Below are 17,645 nucleotides of genomic sequence, written 5' to 3' on the forward strand. Positions count from 1 at the left end.
TAGGTTCAACAGTTCATCTGGACTGCGTTCAGCAGAATATTAGTGTTGTAACAAATGACTGTCGGCGTTAATGCAAAAAAACTAGAACAATAAAAACGGTGTGGACCGTGGCAAAGGTAGAGCTGTTCTGGACTCGTCAGAGCGGCTCCAAACCATTAAAAAGACTGAGAATTAGAAGAATAAAATAAGCCCCGGACTCTGTGGTTCCAACACCCACCCCACCCACAGCCAATCCCCTCCTGGCCCCTGGCCTACAATCGCTGGCCCCTGGTGGTTTGGGACAGCTCAGACCCAGCCGCTGGTAAGCTTATAGAACATCTCCTCGTCTAGAGACTCGTTCTGGTCCTTGGCACGTGTGGACAGGAAGATGTATCCTCCGATGAACTCGTGGACCACCTTACAGTCCACCTCGGCACAGATGAACGACAGACTGGGCTCGTCTGCAAATTCCACCGTAACCTGAGTAAACGCAGCAGGGCACATCAGACATGCTTCAAAGAAAGCTGGCAAATTGTAATCATGTTTCTTGGCGAATTTACTGCAGACTGTATGACGAGCAAAGCAACGACTCGGTTATTACTGTTGTTTCCCTGAATTACTTCTGATAGTGCCCAGGCAGCAGGTACAAGATGAGACAGAAATGTACTGAGGACTGAGAAAACCAGCAAATATGTTCATCTGAGAGGCTGAAGCCAGTAAATTATAGTTTTTTTTTTACATAAGAAAAAAAATCACTATTGTTATGATAATCTAATTCCACAAAATGGTACTCTAACAGATTTAGCATGGCTCTCCTACCTAAGTATCAAAAATTGATGCAGCAGAACTAGAGGCATAATTTTTATTCCACATATTCCTCTTCCTTATCAAAACATGGCACCTACACTACCCACAATGCAGCTTGGCCGCTGACAGTTCAGCTGGAAATTCGGGTGTGTTATGCTAGCAGTGGCTAATGTAGCCTCGAGTGGCCCTCTGTTGCCCCTGAGGGCTATAGAGGTCTGATAAGCTCTTCACTTCAAGACAGTTTGCATTTTCAAACTTCTTGTCTTAAAGTATAAATAAATCAACTAATTGTTTCCGCTCTAGAAACATTAACTTCCAAAACTTTGAGCGACAAAAGGCTGCGTATAACTAAAAGGAAAACCTATTACATTCAAATGTTCATTTTCAAAGGGTTCCCTACCATCTTGATCTCCCAGTTGACATTCCACTGTTTCATGTTGCTGAAGCGCCAGGTCTTGATAGCATCTCCAGTGCTGGCATCCATCCGGATCAAACGGTTGTAAGTGATGCCGATCAGCTCCTCCCGCTTTCCGCCCTGGAACCTGCAGAGAAGACAAGGAGACTCCAGTTTAAATGAAAGCACGTGGACCAGATGACAAAATGAGTCACTGTCCCACAAAATTGTGAGAGTGGGTGACGGAGTTATGAGTACGAAGACACATTTCTAGATCGTTTGAAAGTCAGCTATGACAATGACTTACTTGGCGAGGAAATGAGTGATTCCAAACTCAGGCAGCGACTGCCACGCCTGAATGAAGCGCATCTTGGCCTCAATGAGACTCATCTGGGCCACATTCTGGTGGGCCTCGAGGATCCGGGCTGAAATCTGACAAATACAAAAACATATTGTGATTCAGTGCGTTACACACTAACACATGTTAAAAAAAAAAAGCATCCCATCACCACACTTACACCCAAACCCACACACACACCCAGTGTGTAAACAAGCTGTGGCTAACTCCAAAAAAGCCATTAACACACACACACACACACACACACAGTCAGCCAATTGTCAGAGAGCTGTCACAGTAAAAGTCTACTTCACACAGCAGACAAACAAATACAAACCTATGAGCCCCCTGAGGAGCCAGACTACAGTTAATAAGACAAGGGAAGCTTCCAATCTGTGTGTGTGTGTGTGTGTGTGTGTGTGTGTGTGTGTGTGTGTGTGCATGCATGCATGTGTGTACTCCCTTACTGTCCCTAAATCATTTTAAGGGCTGCAGCCCCAAATTTGATTGACTAATTCAACTGCAGGAGCAGACTAACATCCAGAGTGGGCCACTAGCTAAGATGAGGATTCTCTGTCTGTACTCTCACTGCTGACCGTCTTCTGAAGCGTGTACGGACGTGCTCTTGTTCTGGGTCACCAGTGGCTTCAGCTCATGTGAGAGCAATAACAAAAACAGCTAATAGAGACCTGGACATTTTCTGAACCGAAGAGTCCACCACAGTCAACTTCCATTTGCCAACCACCCACATGCTACAGTCAGCTACTGATCAGCGATTAAAAACAACGCAAATGAGATGGTCAGAGACTGATTGATGAGGTTGATCATTTTGTTGCTGTTTAAAAGCAATTTCAGGACAAACGAATTACAATAAAATAACTACAAGATAAATTAGATTTACTGTGATGGATCACTGACTTTAAGAAAGTTTCTGCTTTTCATATTATACAAACCAAAAAGCAGAACACATTGTCACTAACAAATTAAAGCTTCTCTCTTTCTAAAACATATGGTTTGTTTTGATAAATGGTTGGCATTGATGCTGAGTATATGGAACTTCAGTTAAATGGGATAAAACATGCAAAAAATTTGATGTTATTGAATATCTAAGTATCTTTAGTATCGCTGCTCGTCTCTCCCTGTCATGTAGAGCCTAGTGTTATTCAATAGAATTATGTGTCATTGTATGTCTTATGGCACCCTGACAACATTAGAGCCAGTGACGAGTAGCAAACATAAACTAACAAGAAGGATTCTATTTATACTACTATGACTAGCAGCCACTATGACATGTTGCACAGCTGCACTACTTGTTGTTAGGTGAGGCAACCCGGACACGAAACGTGTTCAGTCTATACAGTCATGCACACACATGTATCTAAGGCTTAAAAAGGCACCCAGTGGACACACAACTCAACTTACCAAGTCCCTGATATAGCCTGGCTGAAGATGGGAGGTGGGGATGGGAGAGGGACACAGAGGAATGAAGGAGATGCATACAAGAGGAGAGAAAAGAAAGAAAGGTTGGACAAGGAGAACAAGCAAGTGAGATCATGTCGAGGGAGGAAAGATCCAAAACAATAAAGTAGGAGGCCATAATTATAGTCAAAGGAACAAAGTGGGGAAAGGGGCTGTGGAGTATGGGGGGGGGTCATGCAGCATTCAGCCACAAGAGGGCGAGAGAGTACAACAGCAAACATAATTTCTGAGAGAAAAGAGGGAGTACTACAATATTTGTGTGGTTTCACATTAAGGAAGAGGGCACTGAAACAGTCAATTTAAGGTCTAGATAATGTCTGTATTCTTCATGAACTTTCACAATAGGCATTAAAATAGTCCCACAGCTTCTCTGTAATTCCCCTTTCATCCACAAGGTGATGGTGTGTACTAATCAGCACATTTTGGGAGCACCAAGATTCCTGTGTCCTGTGTCTCTATACACTAACAACAGTTTATGTCTTCTCCTATAAATGCATAGATTAGCCAGTGACCACAGTGAGCCAAAAAAATCCAGAGTGCATCCGCTGGGAGCAGCGGCACGGAAGTCTCCTCGGACCAGCCGCGCAACAGGAAGTCCAGTTTAAGGGAGTTGGGGAGGGGTCGCAGCTGACTGAGAGCAAACGGGCTTTTCCCAGACAGTTTTCCCGCGCAACATTCCCAAGCACGGCTCATTTCCTGGTGCCCCACGCCCACTATGTGAGTGCACATGTGTGTGAGTGTGCGGGTACATACACATACTGTATATATGCCACTGCTCTTTCATGTTGTGCCTGGGGATACCCTCTATCAGACTGGGACTGTAAGCGAGACTGGAGCCGGACCAGAGACACAGACACACACCCCGCCGGGCAAACACTCCTAAAAAGACTAAGTCCTGCCTCTTGTTCAAGCTAGTGTCTGGGTCCAGGCATTGTGTTATGCCATAGAGGGGTTTTTTTCCCCCTTGCCTGCCTAATAAAAGTGAAACATAACACTAGAGTTTTCTGTCCATATCTAAAGAAAATGGGACAGCGGACTGTGACGTCTGAGCAGCTCATGATCATGATCTTAAGATAAAACAACAATGATTTTGTTAGGGTTCAACAACTACAGCTCCCTCTTAAATGATAGCAAGATAATCATCGTTTCATTTTGATTACAGTGATGAAGTGCTACTGTTGAGCACAGTCAGTGTCTCTAAGTGTAGAATGTGTGAAGGAAACTACAATATCACATTTCAGCTTCCACAAACCTAATGACCAGAGAGAACAGAAGCTAAACTAGAAGTGGAACAGGTCTCAATGACATGAGTTAAACTCTAAGGTTGGCTGGTCTGAATGGGTCGAAATGCATCGTGCGCTTTGTGGCCCATTCTTCACTTGAACATGGATTGGTCATTCCAGCTATATTTTAAGGATTTTCCTGACTGGTCTAAAAATAAGTGAGAAAGTGAGACATATAGAGAATGAGAGAACTGAAACATTATTTGGTATTTTTGTCATTTTGGGTCAGTATGACTTTTAGCGGCACTGTGTGTGGAACTGCAACTACTTCCTGAAGAGTGACGTCCAGAGATTAACCTGTGACGGCAGACCCATATGCATAGGTTAAGTATGATTTCAGTACAACACTCACGTTTCCTGTGTTAAAGGTAGTATCAAAGAGATGACGAACAAGTCCGTGGCCCATGGGAAGAACCTTCAAAGTGCTTGAAGCGCCCAGACTCCATCAGCAATGCTGACACCCATTTACAGGGCCTGAATCTGTCTGTATACCTCTTCTTCCAGACATTCACTATGTTTCAGGCTATAGCCCAGACCATTTCTGAGTCATTACTTAGTCATTACATCAGCACCCTCCAAACTTTCAAGCAACACTCCACTTTTCTACTACATCTTTAACAAAACCAGACTGAGTGAGTAAACTGTGGGGAAGCAACCCCCCCCACCCCACCAACCCAGCTCCCCCTCCCTCATCGCCAACTAACACAGCTATGGCAGTCGTGTACTCAGCTGTTCCAATGTACACACACCAGCCTGCTGCTTACATGCAAATCTGTTGGGCACATTGTAGACTTTTCCTAATGCTTACAACATGGTTAATTCATTCCTACTGCTTAAATTTCACACCTAGTTATTAAGATGTTTGCTGGTGCTGACGTGTTACTGTCGCTAAGAAGTGACCACTACATAATGTTATGTTTGGACAAATATATATTCTCTTCTCATTTGTCTACAAGCACAAAGGCAGAGAGCAGAGAAACAATCCATTACTGTCCGACACGAGAAACTGTACTGTACACATGTTGAGTGGTTTGGACGTCTGCTGTCCTGGTTTCCCCTCGGACAGATGGGGGTGGGGAGAAGGAACGGAGGAGAGAGGAGGAGAGTAAAGGGGGGGAGGCTACATTCCAATGCAAGACAAGCCTGATGCCAGGAGGCGCCCATCTGGGAAGCATCAGATGCTGCTCCATCCAACTCCACAATCGACTCATCAAACAAGTAAACAACCTCCCAAAAAATACACATTAGACCAGACAGTTACCTTCCTTATTCTATCTCTTTGTAACTACACACTTTATCATCCATGTTGCCTTAACTACAGCCTACAGTACAGCAGCCAGCGTGCGTGGGTTACCTGCTTGTTCTTGTACTTCTTCAGATAGCGTGGGGACACCAGGCATTCTGGGTTGATATCTGTAGTGATTGGCTCAATGAACTGAGGGTCAGGGTTCATGTGTTGCATCTTGAGGAAGGACAGAATGTTCTGGACCTCCAGGTTGTAAGAGCTGTCGGCCATGGTCTTCCCTTTGGAGGCCAGGCGACATGCAGCCATCCAGTGGGCGTACTGCTTCTCCTGGAGTAGAAAGTCACACGCTGACAATTAAAAACCTGCTAAAAGGACAAGAAGTGATCATAAATGGGATACTAACACCGGTCTTACCGTGTCACACCGAAGCCAGATTTCATTCATGCCATCGGCCACAGGGATTAGCAACTTGATGTTGAATTTCTGACCCGAGATGTTAACATCTGGAGTTACCTCACAACCTACACATGGAGGCCAAAGTGCAGAGCGGAAGAAGAGGTTAAGGGTCAAATGCATTCTTTAGACACACCATCAAGAATAACATACTTGCAGCAGCGAAATTAAGCATTACATTCTTGCATGGGCATGAAATGACATTTTGTGTGTTTGCACCTCTAAGATTCATTTGGTGAGCCGGTGTCCCATGTGCCTCCTCTTTACTCTTGTAACAGGAAATTGTGATATCCTTGAATGTGCACCAGTACTGCTTATAGCCCTTCAGTGTCAGTTTCTTGGGTCTGGAAAATATATAACAGACAGAGAGAGACACGTCAGACATCAGATGGAAAAAACACCCATTTTCTTTATTAGTGGTCAAGAGGGAGAGTGGGGGAGGGGGAATAATGAATGAGTACGAAGGAGAGAGGAGAGCCTCTCAAGTGCAAAGTCAGCAAGGTGAATAGGAAAGGATTCAGCGATGGATGTGAACATTAATGGAAAACCATTAAAGAGGAAATGCCTCTTGATACCCACCCTCGCGGTTTTTACATTTTATGAGACAACCACCCCTGGGGCCACGTGCTTGTCAGCAAAGGCTTAAAGCCAAAAATAAAATATCGTTAAAAATATGCTTGGTCCAACTGTAATCACTTTGAAAAAAGCTAAACTGAAAGCTCAGCTTGCAAATGTCCTTTGGCAAACAGAGCAGCCTAGTGCACTGATGCAAACCAGACAACACCTTTCTCATTTAGCCAGAAAATTTCATTTCCTAGTTCTCCGGAACATCTTTTGGACAAATGCAATCTTTGAATGCTCTGACGCACAGTTGTTGTGTTGTGTTTTTGACAACAGTGAAAGTGCATATGGTCTTGTGGGATCAGGTGGCTCTGGGGGTGGACTTACTTGAAGACTTTGACGTAGTCCGCTAGCTCGGGAATAGATGTGATGTCACCCTAGGAGGAAGGGAAAAACCCACTGTTAGTTTAGACCTCGAAGATTTTAATAAATAGGAATACGATCATGGTAAAACATTACCAAAACAATGACCTCAGGCTCAACTTTGTACATTTTCAATGTCATTGCTCAGTAGTGTGTGCTAAAGACAACACTTTTTATGTAATATCTCAAAGCTCAGTTTCCTCTGATAAGCTGTATAAACTTAACAAGTTCTTAAGGCGGGGCTGCCGTTATATTGGACACACACTGTATTTTCAGTGTGACCATGTAACATGCAGCCTTTGTTTGGTTTATTTAAAGTGCAAGATATCTCACACCCCCAATCTTTTGTCAAATGCTGGACAATTGTTTTTTCAAATTTCAGTGCGTTTCAGTTGTGATTTCCCGTCCCCTGAGTCAGTGTGCAGTGCTTCCGCTCCCGTTTAAAACAGCTGATGAAAGGAGATTTTATCAGAATACAGTGGAACAAAGAAAAAAACAAACACACTGCCAAGCTGTTACCATCGGGAAACGTAAATTCATATAATAAGTGGCGGTGTTGTCGTACCAGTGTGTTGGACGTCTTCCCTCCCTCCAAAGTAATCTCCAGGTCTGACAGGGCTGCATCCACCTCATCCACCTCCTTCTCACTGTTATTCATGTGGTTGTCTGAAGACATGATTGACAGCTTGTTGATGTGGTACTGAGGAAAAGAAAGAGACAGTTAGGCCCATTTTTAAATACATTTTAGCATTTGATTTTTAAACCGGGGTTGGTTTTTCCACTATTTTGAGATTACATGACATATCCAGACCTTTTTGTTGTCTGCACAATAAGACTCAAAAATATCACAGCATGCTATATGACAATAGGTCCATTACTACATGAAATGTTTGGGACAAGCGACTGTGCTGTTCTATAACCAAATCTTTTCATGGTCTAAAAATCATCATATGAATTATCCTTTATGCTTCTTGACATCTCAGTCGTGCTTTTGAACCAGTGACATGCTGAGAAATGTAATGAATATTTTAGTCAACACCCTCCTTTTAGACACACACGCACAATGTGCACTCAAAGGTTTTGGAGCAAAGTCTGTGATGTTGTGGACAAGGTTTCACAGTCTTATCCTCACAGCGTTGTTCAAACCTACGACCTTCCAAGTACAGAACGTTTCTAGCCACCAGATTCATTGCGGTCCTCCGAGTGAAAAACAAATATTAAGTGAAGGGGGAGTTGGAGACTTTTAGTAGCAATTGTTAGATGTTGGAACACCTTTGTCAACAGTTATGCTGATTTCTATAAAGTTTCCTGCCATGTGTGCTACTGGTGCATAAACTCTCCAACTTTGTCTTATAAAAGTGAATTGGTCTGTGATAATTGCCACATAAATACTTTAAGGTGTGTTGGAATTTATGTTAGCAAGTGCTGCCAGTGTGCACCTTTGAGTTTACCAGTAATAGAACAATGACTTTTAACTTTGAAGGACTTGAAGGTGAGGAGACTAGTTTCAGGATGAAAGGATCAACTGATGAGTGATGATTATTCACTGAGAGCAATAAGTGGTACACTTTGGACAATGTGTTCTCAGCACACCTTTAAAGCGTAACACGCTGTGAAAACGTTGTTTCCTGAGAACATATGAGAGAATGGGCCAATAGGATGGGATAATCATCAGGATGGGGCCCATTACTGAAAACGTGACTGTGACTCTCTCTTAGGGTGAGTCACAGACACTAAATACAACTTGTTGACAAATGGTATTTATAATGTCAACCAATCACCAACCCCCCACTAATATATGAATGAACAGCTGTCGAGAGAGTGAGAGATACAGAGGCAGAGTTTTAGAGAGATATGTGAGGCTTTAGCCAGCTAAGGTTACAGAATGTGGGACAAAGGGCTCGCCACGACACTCCACTCCTCCGCCTCTTCCCCTCTGACAGTCTTTTAAAAACTGCAGCACTGAAGGGCATGTTTCCTGTTTGTTTGCATGGGTGGCTGAGCACATGCGTTTATCTGCTGAGGCACAACCTGTGCCCCAAGTCGATGACTGTGAGGTTGGTTAGTGTTCTCGACTCCTGATTACTAAATTTATGGTATTGCTATGGTAGAACATCCAGGTGATAGCATGCTAATACAAGCTAGCAGCATACTGGATGCGGATAATCATTGCTCTTTATTTAGACCTTGTGTATTCACTCTCACCAGTGAAACCTTAGCCAAAACCTCTGCGCTCATACTACCCGGCTAAAACATAGTAGTAGCTACAGAAGTGCTAACTGACAGGCAGTGACAGAGTAGCCGACAGTCCAAACACCAACTTGGATTAGCCTCTCCCTCAGAAAGAGTAACAAGAAACCAGGAGAGTGTAATTATAACCGGTCTAATGAAACACACTTAACACCTCAAAGTGTAAGAGGGCTTTTTGAGGAATGTGAGCAGGTCTATGAGACAGTGTCTTGCTGGGGGTGGGTGGTCTGGGCCGAGGCACTGGGTACTATGGCCCAAGATGCTCTATAATTACCCCGGGGGTGAGGACAGGGTGGCGTCCTCAGGTCTTGGCACCCACAGTTTATGAGGGTCAGAAATAGCAGGGTCACCACCCTCAGTCTACATGGGGCTACCTGACGGGGCTAAAGGGGCTCACATCTGTATATCACTTCCACTGCTCCCTATCTCTTCTCCTCTTGATATTCCTTTAGATTTGTCTGAAAAGAGTAACTCATGTGACTGACGTGGCTCTTAAAGCCAGATCAGACGAGTTATGGGTGAATGGCTGCAGCAACTTGCCTCAAAGTTTGCAGAAATTACTCACTAGTGGGCTTGGCCGAGTGCTAGACATGCTAGAAATCCTTTAGTAATACTGAGAGAATTTAATGCTGGAAATATATAATAATAATGTATATCGACAAGAACATGTATGAACATTAGAATATTATCTTTCTATTTCTTTGTCATGATGACTGACTAGGCCTGGTTCCCAGGCATTCAAAGTGGCACCTCACCCTTTTTAACTAAATGAGGTAAGCGCACTATTGTCTTTAAAGTTAATTGTAATTAATTATTCACAAGAGATTTTGATTCAATAGGTGGTTCAAAATCTCTGATGACTCACTTTTTTCTATAAAGGATGAGTCAGAAAAAGGAATTGATTGAATCATATTAAAAGGCCCAGTGGGAATATATGCGATAACCTCCACTATTAACTCATTCTACATCAATGTACAATATACAAGTTTTAATGTGCATGCTGCAGCAGAACTGGCGGCCATATGGCTCAGCTGTGGGCTGAAAGCCCATCCAATTCATTAGTTTGCGGTTGAGAAGGCAATGTGCCCAATGCCCAATAAAAAGAGGACTGCAGGTCTTCAAATTTCAGACCCTGACAAAACAATGCTGAAACAGGAAAATTAAGATCAGGCACACACAGACGCAGACACAGCCAAACACAAACACACAGTCTCTTTACCTGCAGGGCAGCAAACATCATCATTTCCTCCTCTGTGCACTCAATTTCCTCCAGCAGGATGGCCCACTTGGCCTGTTCATAGAGCTGGTTCACTCGGATGGCATCATACTGACATTTTTGTCATGGAGGTAAAGACACATACAACAAAACAGTGAATAAACACAGACTCTCGCACTCTCTGCTACACACAAGACACAACTTGATTTGGGTGAAGCTCCTGTTAGAAGTTCTATGCAGCTCATGGCAACGTGACTGTTAGCCACTGACTTTCAAATACTCTACTCAGAACAGTATGGCACCAATTTAGCATTACATTTGGTTTCTTTTTCAGATATATTGCACTCCATTGTCTATGGGGCATACCTTGGGGTTGAGGTCAAAGAAACTGTGGTATTTAAACCTCAGCAGCAGCACCTCATTCTCCTTTACATCCTGCTCCATCAGAGACCTGGATGAGTCCAACCACCTGTACGGACAGTGAATGCGATCAGTGAACGTGAATGCCTTCAGAAACAATCTTTCTGCAGCCTCTTGCAACTATTTTGATCAGCTGCACAGCACAAAACACACTGAAATCCCACCACAGCTTTTCTGACTATGAGCAGTTTAACCAAACCACCAAACCACTGAGCAAAGTTTATCTCACCCTTGGTTGATTTTGGCTTTATCCAGAAGGGACTGGGGCTTGTAGAGTTTGACCAGGATGTCTGGTGAAGAGATTGGCTGGCTGACAGCGAGGATGCTGGGATTGCCCTCAGAGAGGGGGCTGTCCCCAAACCAGGCAGAGGTTGGCGACAGTGGGCTTCCATCTCTGGAGTCATAGGTGGGGGTCATAGTCTTACTGTACAAGCCTGGACTGGAGTAGATGCTCCCTGAAAACAAACAGTCATCAGTTAATCCCTTGTTGTGCACTGAAATTAAAAAATTATCACATTCATTAAAAGGAAAAATATTACTTGCATAATATTTTAAATTACTGTTGTCTCACACTGACTCATAAAATAAAATGTCCACTCCCAAAGCCAAGAAGTGCACATTCACAATTACTGTACATGAACAAAAACAGCACCAAGGGAAAAAGGGGTGAACACTTATCAAAAAGCACACACACTTGCAGCCTAGCCAGGCCAGCTAGCGGTCAACAACACCATGTGACTACCAGCCCACACTTTGCAGATGAGTGGCTTCAACAATGTCCTCCTGCTGATGGCGGCACTGATGTGGATCAGCATGCAGATGTTACAGAACATGATCACGGTCACCCACTTACTCACAGTCAAAAAACACCTGCAGGAATGCACTGCACACAGCAAACTACTGCACAACTTGCCACAGAGAGGAGAGGGGGAACGCAAAGATATGGGAGGAGGATATATGGAATATAACAAAAAACATGTAAGGTTGGAAAAAAAACCTGCCACATAAATTTCAATCTAAGTCTTCACTGAATAAGGGGTCTTAATTATTCAAATGTTAATACATCTGTTGTTTTACTTTTGTATTTCTATTAGTTTTTGAATTTGTATAAATTTTGCCTGCAAACATAAGCAAGCCACCAAAGTGAAGCTGTTTGCGTTTCCTGTTGGCTGGCCTTGTGCAAGTATTTTTGGCCCCATACCCCCCCCCCCACGTTCCCTCTCTCCCTCTGTAGGGTCTAGGTCAAGAAGCAACACTGGCTAAACCACTAAATCCCTTCTGAAATCAGGAAGTGGGCTTGGTTTGTGTTTGTGAGTGTGCACGTGTATGTTTGTGTTTGCGAGCTGAGGTCATGAGAACAGGGTGCAGGCTATGGCCACCCATCCCTCGTGGGGGAGGGTGTTATTCAGTGGTTCTTTCAAGGTTTTTCCCAAAAGCGGAGTTCATCAGGTCAGGGAGAGTACTCCCACCTCCCACAGGGTCTCTTGAGGAATCCCAAATATCCAGAGAGACCATGTATGAGGTGAAAGCTGGCGGCCCATTAAAAATACAAATAGGCTTCCTCCATCCTGTTTACTGACACTCCAATACGAATAATAGGCAAAGAGGCACAGAGAATGTTGACTTGAGTCCCTAATGCTCCCACACTGGGGATTCAATGAGGGCTTAGAGGGATGGAGCTGGACCACCATGGACTGTTAAGACTAGAGGGAAACCATGAGATGTTTGTCAATAAATCCAAGTGTCTTTTGTGGATTTGGTTTTTACACAAAGCTTGTGTGGGCTATCGGTTGTATCGTGTATGTAGGATTGTGGACCAATAAGAATTATCACTGCTCTGATTTCTGAACTTCTGTAAAAGATACAGCAAAAACACAAAACATCTAATAATAATTTACTTGTAACAATCTCAGTTACCACCACTTTCAAGGGCTAAAAAGTGAGCTATCCTGCAAAACAGTCAGCAGGCACAGTGAGCAGATCTGGGGTAGCTGTAGGAGAAAGTGAGCTTTGAGCTAAGTTCTAATGAGAGGCAAAGCCTTTATCATGTGACCACCCGAATCAGCTGACTTCCTCTGGAGGAGCAGTCAGGTGACTCGGCTGCTAGTCCCAAAGGTTACACATATCATGTGACCTCAACAGTCCAGCTGTGTGGGGGGGTGGAGGGCAGGGAGGAAGGGGAAGGCGAGGGTGAGGAAGCAGTGCTGAAGAGTCAGGACAGAGGCAGAGGAAAGCTTACCTTTGACAGGTCCGATGTATATTATCTCAGAGGCTAGGATGAAAAGAGAAAGAGTAAGAGAAGGAACGACAGGAAAGAGGTGGAGGGAAGAAGCGGAATGGGAACAGACAACATCAAGTGGACAGATTTAAGATACTGAAAACACTGCAAGGACAGGCGGAAATAGAGGGTAGAAGACAAAAGTAGAGAAATACAAGAATGAGGAGATCTGTGGCATTTCCACGGGCACTGCCAACTGCTAGCCTCAGAGTGGATGACTCAGTTTACCCTCTTTGCAGAGGGAGATCACCCTGTCGTTTCCATCCACCCATTCATAGCCATACAACACAGCATGACTGATTGAAAACCCAGGCAAGGCGTTGGTCAGCGTGACCCAGCCCTGCATGTATAAAAACTGCAGCACATATAAAGTACTGGTTGCCTGGGGTATGTCATTCTCCACGCTGACAGGAAACATAATTAGATACAACAGGCACGTCAAGATGTGGTGGGCCCAGAGGGGCATCACGGACAACATCATGGCCAGTCATGACAACAGTTGAGGATTAGGAACGTGGTTTTTCTGACAAAATGGCCATTTCTGTGGGGCACTTGACATGAGTGTGCTGACAGACAGGGAGCATGGAGTTTCCTAAATGGTACATTTAAGGGTAGAGGTTGAGGTTTTGGAAAAGGATCATCAGTCTTAAAGTAGAAATAACTGGTAATGATCTCCTTCTGACCTGTTCATCATCCTCTCAAGCCATTTCCTCTGAGCTTGGTGTGGCCCTTACTGTACAGTATAAATACTATGTGCTGTATCTATCTGAGCTACTATATTAGGAGTTTATCTATCAATTTGTTTTACCAGCATTGTCAATTACAAACAAGATATTAAAAAGATGATGAACCAACGCAAAAAGCCAGCTAAAGCTGAGATAACCACTGGAAGAAATGATTAGTGCTGCAACTAGTGATCATTTTCATTATCAACTGATAATTTTCTCAATTAATCGATTAATCATTTCGTCTATAAAATATCAGAAAAGTGTGAAAGTAAGGAGTTCTTATGGTGTCCCACGGTGATGTCTTCAAAGCTCTGAACAGACTTTAGAAATTGAGAGATTATCTGAAAGAATTGTCTTTGCTCAGTGCCATGTTGAGCTGCAGTGAGCCATTCTATATTTCATGTCCACGGTGGTGTGGAGTACTTCTGTGTACAGACGCAGGAGAAGGGCTGTGGTTCTGATTGCATCGCTGCATCTCTGCAAAGCCTTGTGATTCCTATCAGGAGTCTTGAGCTAGGAGGTCAGCCCTATTCCACAGCAAGCCTCATAACGCCTTACAACTTAGCCATGAAATGTACTCTCTGACTGTAGCATGTGATCTGAAAGGGAGGATGCAAGAAGTGTGTGTGTATGAGTTCACACACACACATACACACACACATACACACACACACACACACACACACACACACACAAGATAGACACACACTGGGGGAGTGGTGACAGTAAACAGATTCTACACATTCCTGTTGAAACACTCTGCACCTCCCAATAGTGTGACAGTTACCCGCTGAAAACAGAATCTCTATACCAGATGCATCGATGTAGCACACCCCTTGAAATGTAATTTTGCAACTTTGGGTGTGATCATCATGTGCTCCAAATAAAAACGGAAAGTTGCTGCTTTTTGCATCACATTGTTTTCGATATATAGGAAAATGCTGTAGATACATAATTTGCTGCTAGCTCCACAATGAAGCAAATCAGCATGTCAGCACAATTCCTTTTTCTTGACTGTGAGAATTATGACGGTTCACCAAGCTCAAAATTAATGTTCTTTCTACTCACATGAGAGTATATATGTGCATGCTGAGCTGAGTCTCAGAAGCCAGGGTACAGACCAGAGGCCAGGGCAGAAAAGACTCGAACCACACAAAGAGTCCCATTCACCCTGTCTCATGATGTTAGCAGTTATGCTTAATGCTAACTCTGTGACAGCAGCACAGTCTGTTTTGTTCTGCTCCTCCCTGCTCACATAGTTGTAACTCTCCCATCACTGGTGGGAGGAGGGAGGGCCAGTATAACTGCAGTCGTGTAGCCTGGTTTGGGTTTAAAATGGCAGCGTGACCAACTATGTGTGGAATCTCAACCATTCTTCGTCCTCCCTGCCAAGGAACTGGGAGCCAGCGCTGTAGATCCCATGCTGGCCTCAAATTCACACATTCATATTTGGTCACTAGAAGCAGGGTGCAGCAAACTGGAGTTATCTTAGAGGTTTTTGAACCACAAGTGCAATCAGACACAAACGAATGGAAGGCGCTCCATGACAGCCAGTGAAACCTGCTATTCAACCTGCTGCTTGAGGGAAACAAGATTATTACCTTTCACAATGAAAGACAAAAATAAAACCCAAAGCTCATCATTACTTTAAAGAAGGCCTTGAACCTTAAACCTGAATGCACAGACTTAAGTTTGCATGGGCCAATTATCGTTCAACATGTGAGGAGCAAAAATTAGACTTGTCTTTTTTCTCCAGCAAAGATTATTTATTGAATAAGTTGTAATTTCCAAGCTTTGTTCTTACTAAACCTGAAATTGTTAAAGCAAACCCCGTAACAAGTGCTTTGGAGCCACTAGTGCTTCATCTCCAAGTGGGAGTTACTATCCATCAGCTCACCTGATCCAGGGGTTAACAGCGGACCCTCCAGCTCCAGATCGTCCTCCTCTGCCTCCTCCAACTTTTTCTTCTTCTTCTTGGGATCACGGGGCTTACGCAGTAGAGATAACTCCTCTGGGTGGCGGATATCTGGAGGCAGACAGAGCGAGAAAGTTCATTTGACGTCACATGGACATAACCATGCCTCATAACAAAGCTAAGCCAATCCAGTCACAAAAAACATAGAGCAATTTGTGCTGTATGGTATTCAAACTGGTATTCAGACTACAGGCTTCAAATAAACCATAAGACCTTGTGCAAAGCACACAAACAATGTGTGGAACCTGTAATGTAGGTGAAGATAAGATACTCCTTTATTAGTCCCACGACGGGGAAATTCACAAGTGACATTAATAGTGACATAAAGGCAACTTAAAATGAAAAAAAGTTGAGGGTAGAAAAGGGAAGAGTACGAGAAAGCAAAGGGATCATGGAGATGGCTAAGACGTGTAGACAGCTGTGCATATGAGGGGTGGAAAATTGCAAATCCCTTTTCTCAGGGCCCCAACAAATGCCTGCTTTAACTGTAATCCCCAAATGAGACAGGGCAGACACAACCTCCATCTCCTTCTTACCTTCCCTTCCTCTGACTATTCCTCTCTTACACAAAAAACTGTTATTTTGCTGTTGCAAAGTAATGGGACAAATATCAAAAAATTTATCCTTAAAGATACTGACATACAATAAACAAAATAAACAACAACATCCTAACTCTGTGAGCTGTGTGCAAGTTCCCAATCAGACAGTAAGACACCAGACTGAATATAATGACTAAAACAGAGAAGCCTCTCTTCCCTCTTTTCCCTCCCTTAACTCGGGTTTAGAGGCCAGGGAACCATCACTCTGCAGTATTGATGTTTTAAGATGGGCTTGGGATGAGTCTGATGTTGTAGTGAGACTGCAAGAATGTGTCAGGATTAGAATAGATGTGCTAGTCTAGAAGCAAGCAAGCCTGGATCCTTTTTTTTTTAAGATTTCATATAAATTAACTGAATGAGATATTTGAGTGCCATACTTCATTATTTTGACGTTCTTATGTGCAGGACTGTTGTAAAAATGTTAATTTCCTCAGATAAAAAAAAATGCTGATATTGTTTTCAAAGATGCAGGATTGGAACGGTGATGCACACTGATTGAAGAGGTTGCTGAGGGTGTCGAAGAACGCAGGAGGAGAAAGAAAGCCTTGGCTTGGTGAAAAAGCTTGTTTGGTTTGTGTAACTAAAGCAAAAGCATTCCAGGAGTTTTAAGAACTACCAGATGGGAGCTCACCCTCTCTCTCTCTCTTTCTCTCCCTCCGCCTCCCTCTTCCTTCGTTCTCGCTCTGCTGTAGCAGTGAAGCGCAATCCCTGTGCCCTTATACAGCCATGTGAGTTGTCGGCGTGCTGCCGAGCTTTAGCCCCACTGAGCCGTGTGACGAGGCAAATACACACAGTGAAGTGTGTATCAAACCGTGTGTACATGGGTAGGACTGTGTCTCTTGGTGAGGCATTTCAGAGGCATGTGGCATTTTACTACGATGGCACCGTCAGTGAGAATGAACCATAGACTGAATAATGAACACTGTCACTAACACCAAAGAACTTATCTATGGGGCAAACATTTGCATTATAGATATTACTGGATCATTGTGCCTGACCATCTGGAAATATATGAGAGGTGTTAAATGGGTGGGCGGGGTAAATAAATTGACAGATGTGTGTTTTTCATCACTCCCACAAGGGGAGTACAGGCAAGGGCAATATAGAGATTAAATGTCTGCTAAAGTATGAATACCATCAAAAATAAAGAGATAAAGATGACCAAATCAGGCTCTGCTAGTACTTTATATGACAGGCAAGCATTACAGTCAATTTCT

General features: G+C 43.6%; 1 protein-coding gene across 5 annotated transcripts in view; it reads right to left on the minus strand.

Annotated features, from left to right (window-relative positions):
• Positions 1-227: 227 nt before the first annotated feature.
• fermt2 (FERM domain containing kindlin 2) overlaps positions 228-17,645 on the minus strand; it is a 37,255-nt gene continuing 19,837 nt past the window's right edge. For 2 of the 5 annotated variants that reach the window (XM_070842075.1, XM_070842074.1), the window contains exons 4-17: positions 15,752-15,880; positions 13,088-13,120; positions 11,078-11,303; positions 10,795-10,897; positions 10,432-10,539; positions 7,528-7,662; positions 6,927-6,976; positions 6,198-6,322; positions 5,940-6,046; positions 5,634-5,852; positions 2,940-2,960; positions 1,488-1,612; positions 1,187-1,328; positions 228-459 (exon numbers count right to left, since the gene is read on the minus strand). In XM_070842075.1, the coding sequence (XP_070698176.1) occupies positions 286-459; positions 1,187-1,328; positions 1,488-1,612; positions 2,940-2,960; positions 5,634-5,852; positions 5,940-6,046; positions 6,198-6,322; positions 6,927-6,976; positions 7,528-7,662; positions 10,432-10,539; positions 10,795-10,897; positions 11,078-11,303; positions 13,088-13,120; positions 15,752-15,880 (1,697 nt within the window). In that variant the 3' untranslated portion in view covers positions 228-285. The remainder of the gene's footprint in view (positions 460-1,186; positions 1,329-1,487; positions 1,613-2,939; positions 2,961-5,633; positions 5,853-5,939; positions 6,047-6,197; positions 6,323-6,926; positions 6,977-7,527; positions 7,663-10,431; positions 10,540-10,794; positions 10,898-11,077; positions 11,304-13,087; positions 13,121-15,751; positions 15,881-17,645) is intronic. The other 3 variants (XM_070842077.1, XM_070842076.1, XM_070842079.1) reach the window with 3 other exon arrangements.

This window comes from Pempheris klunzingeri, chromosome 13 (assembly GCF_042242105.1).
Source record: "Pempheris klunzingeri isolate RE-2024b chromosome 13, fPemKlu1.hap1, whole genome shotgun sequence".
NCBI lineage: Eukaryota > Metazoa > Chordata > Actinopteri > Acropomatiformes > Pempheridae > Pempheris > Pempheris klunzingeri.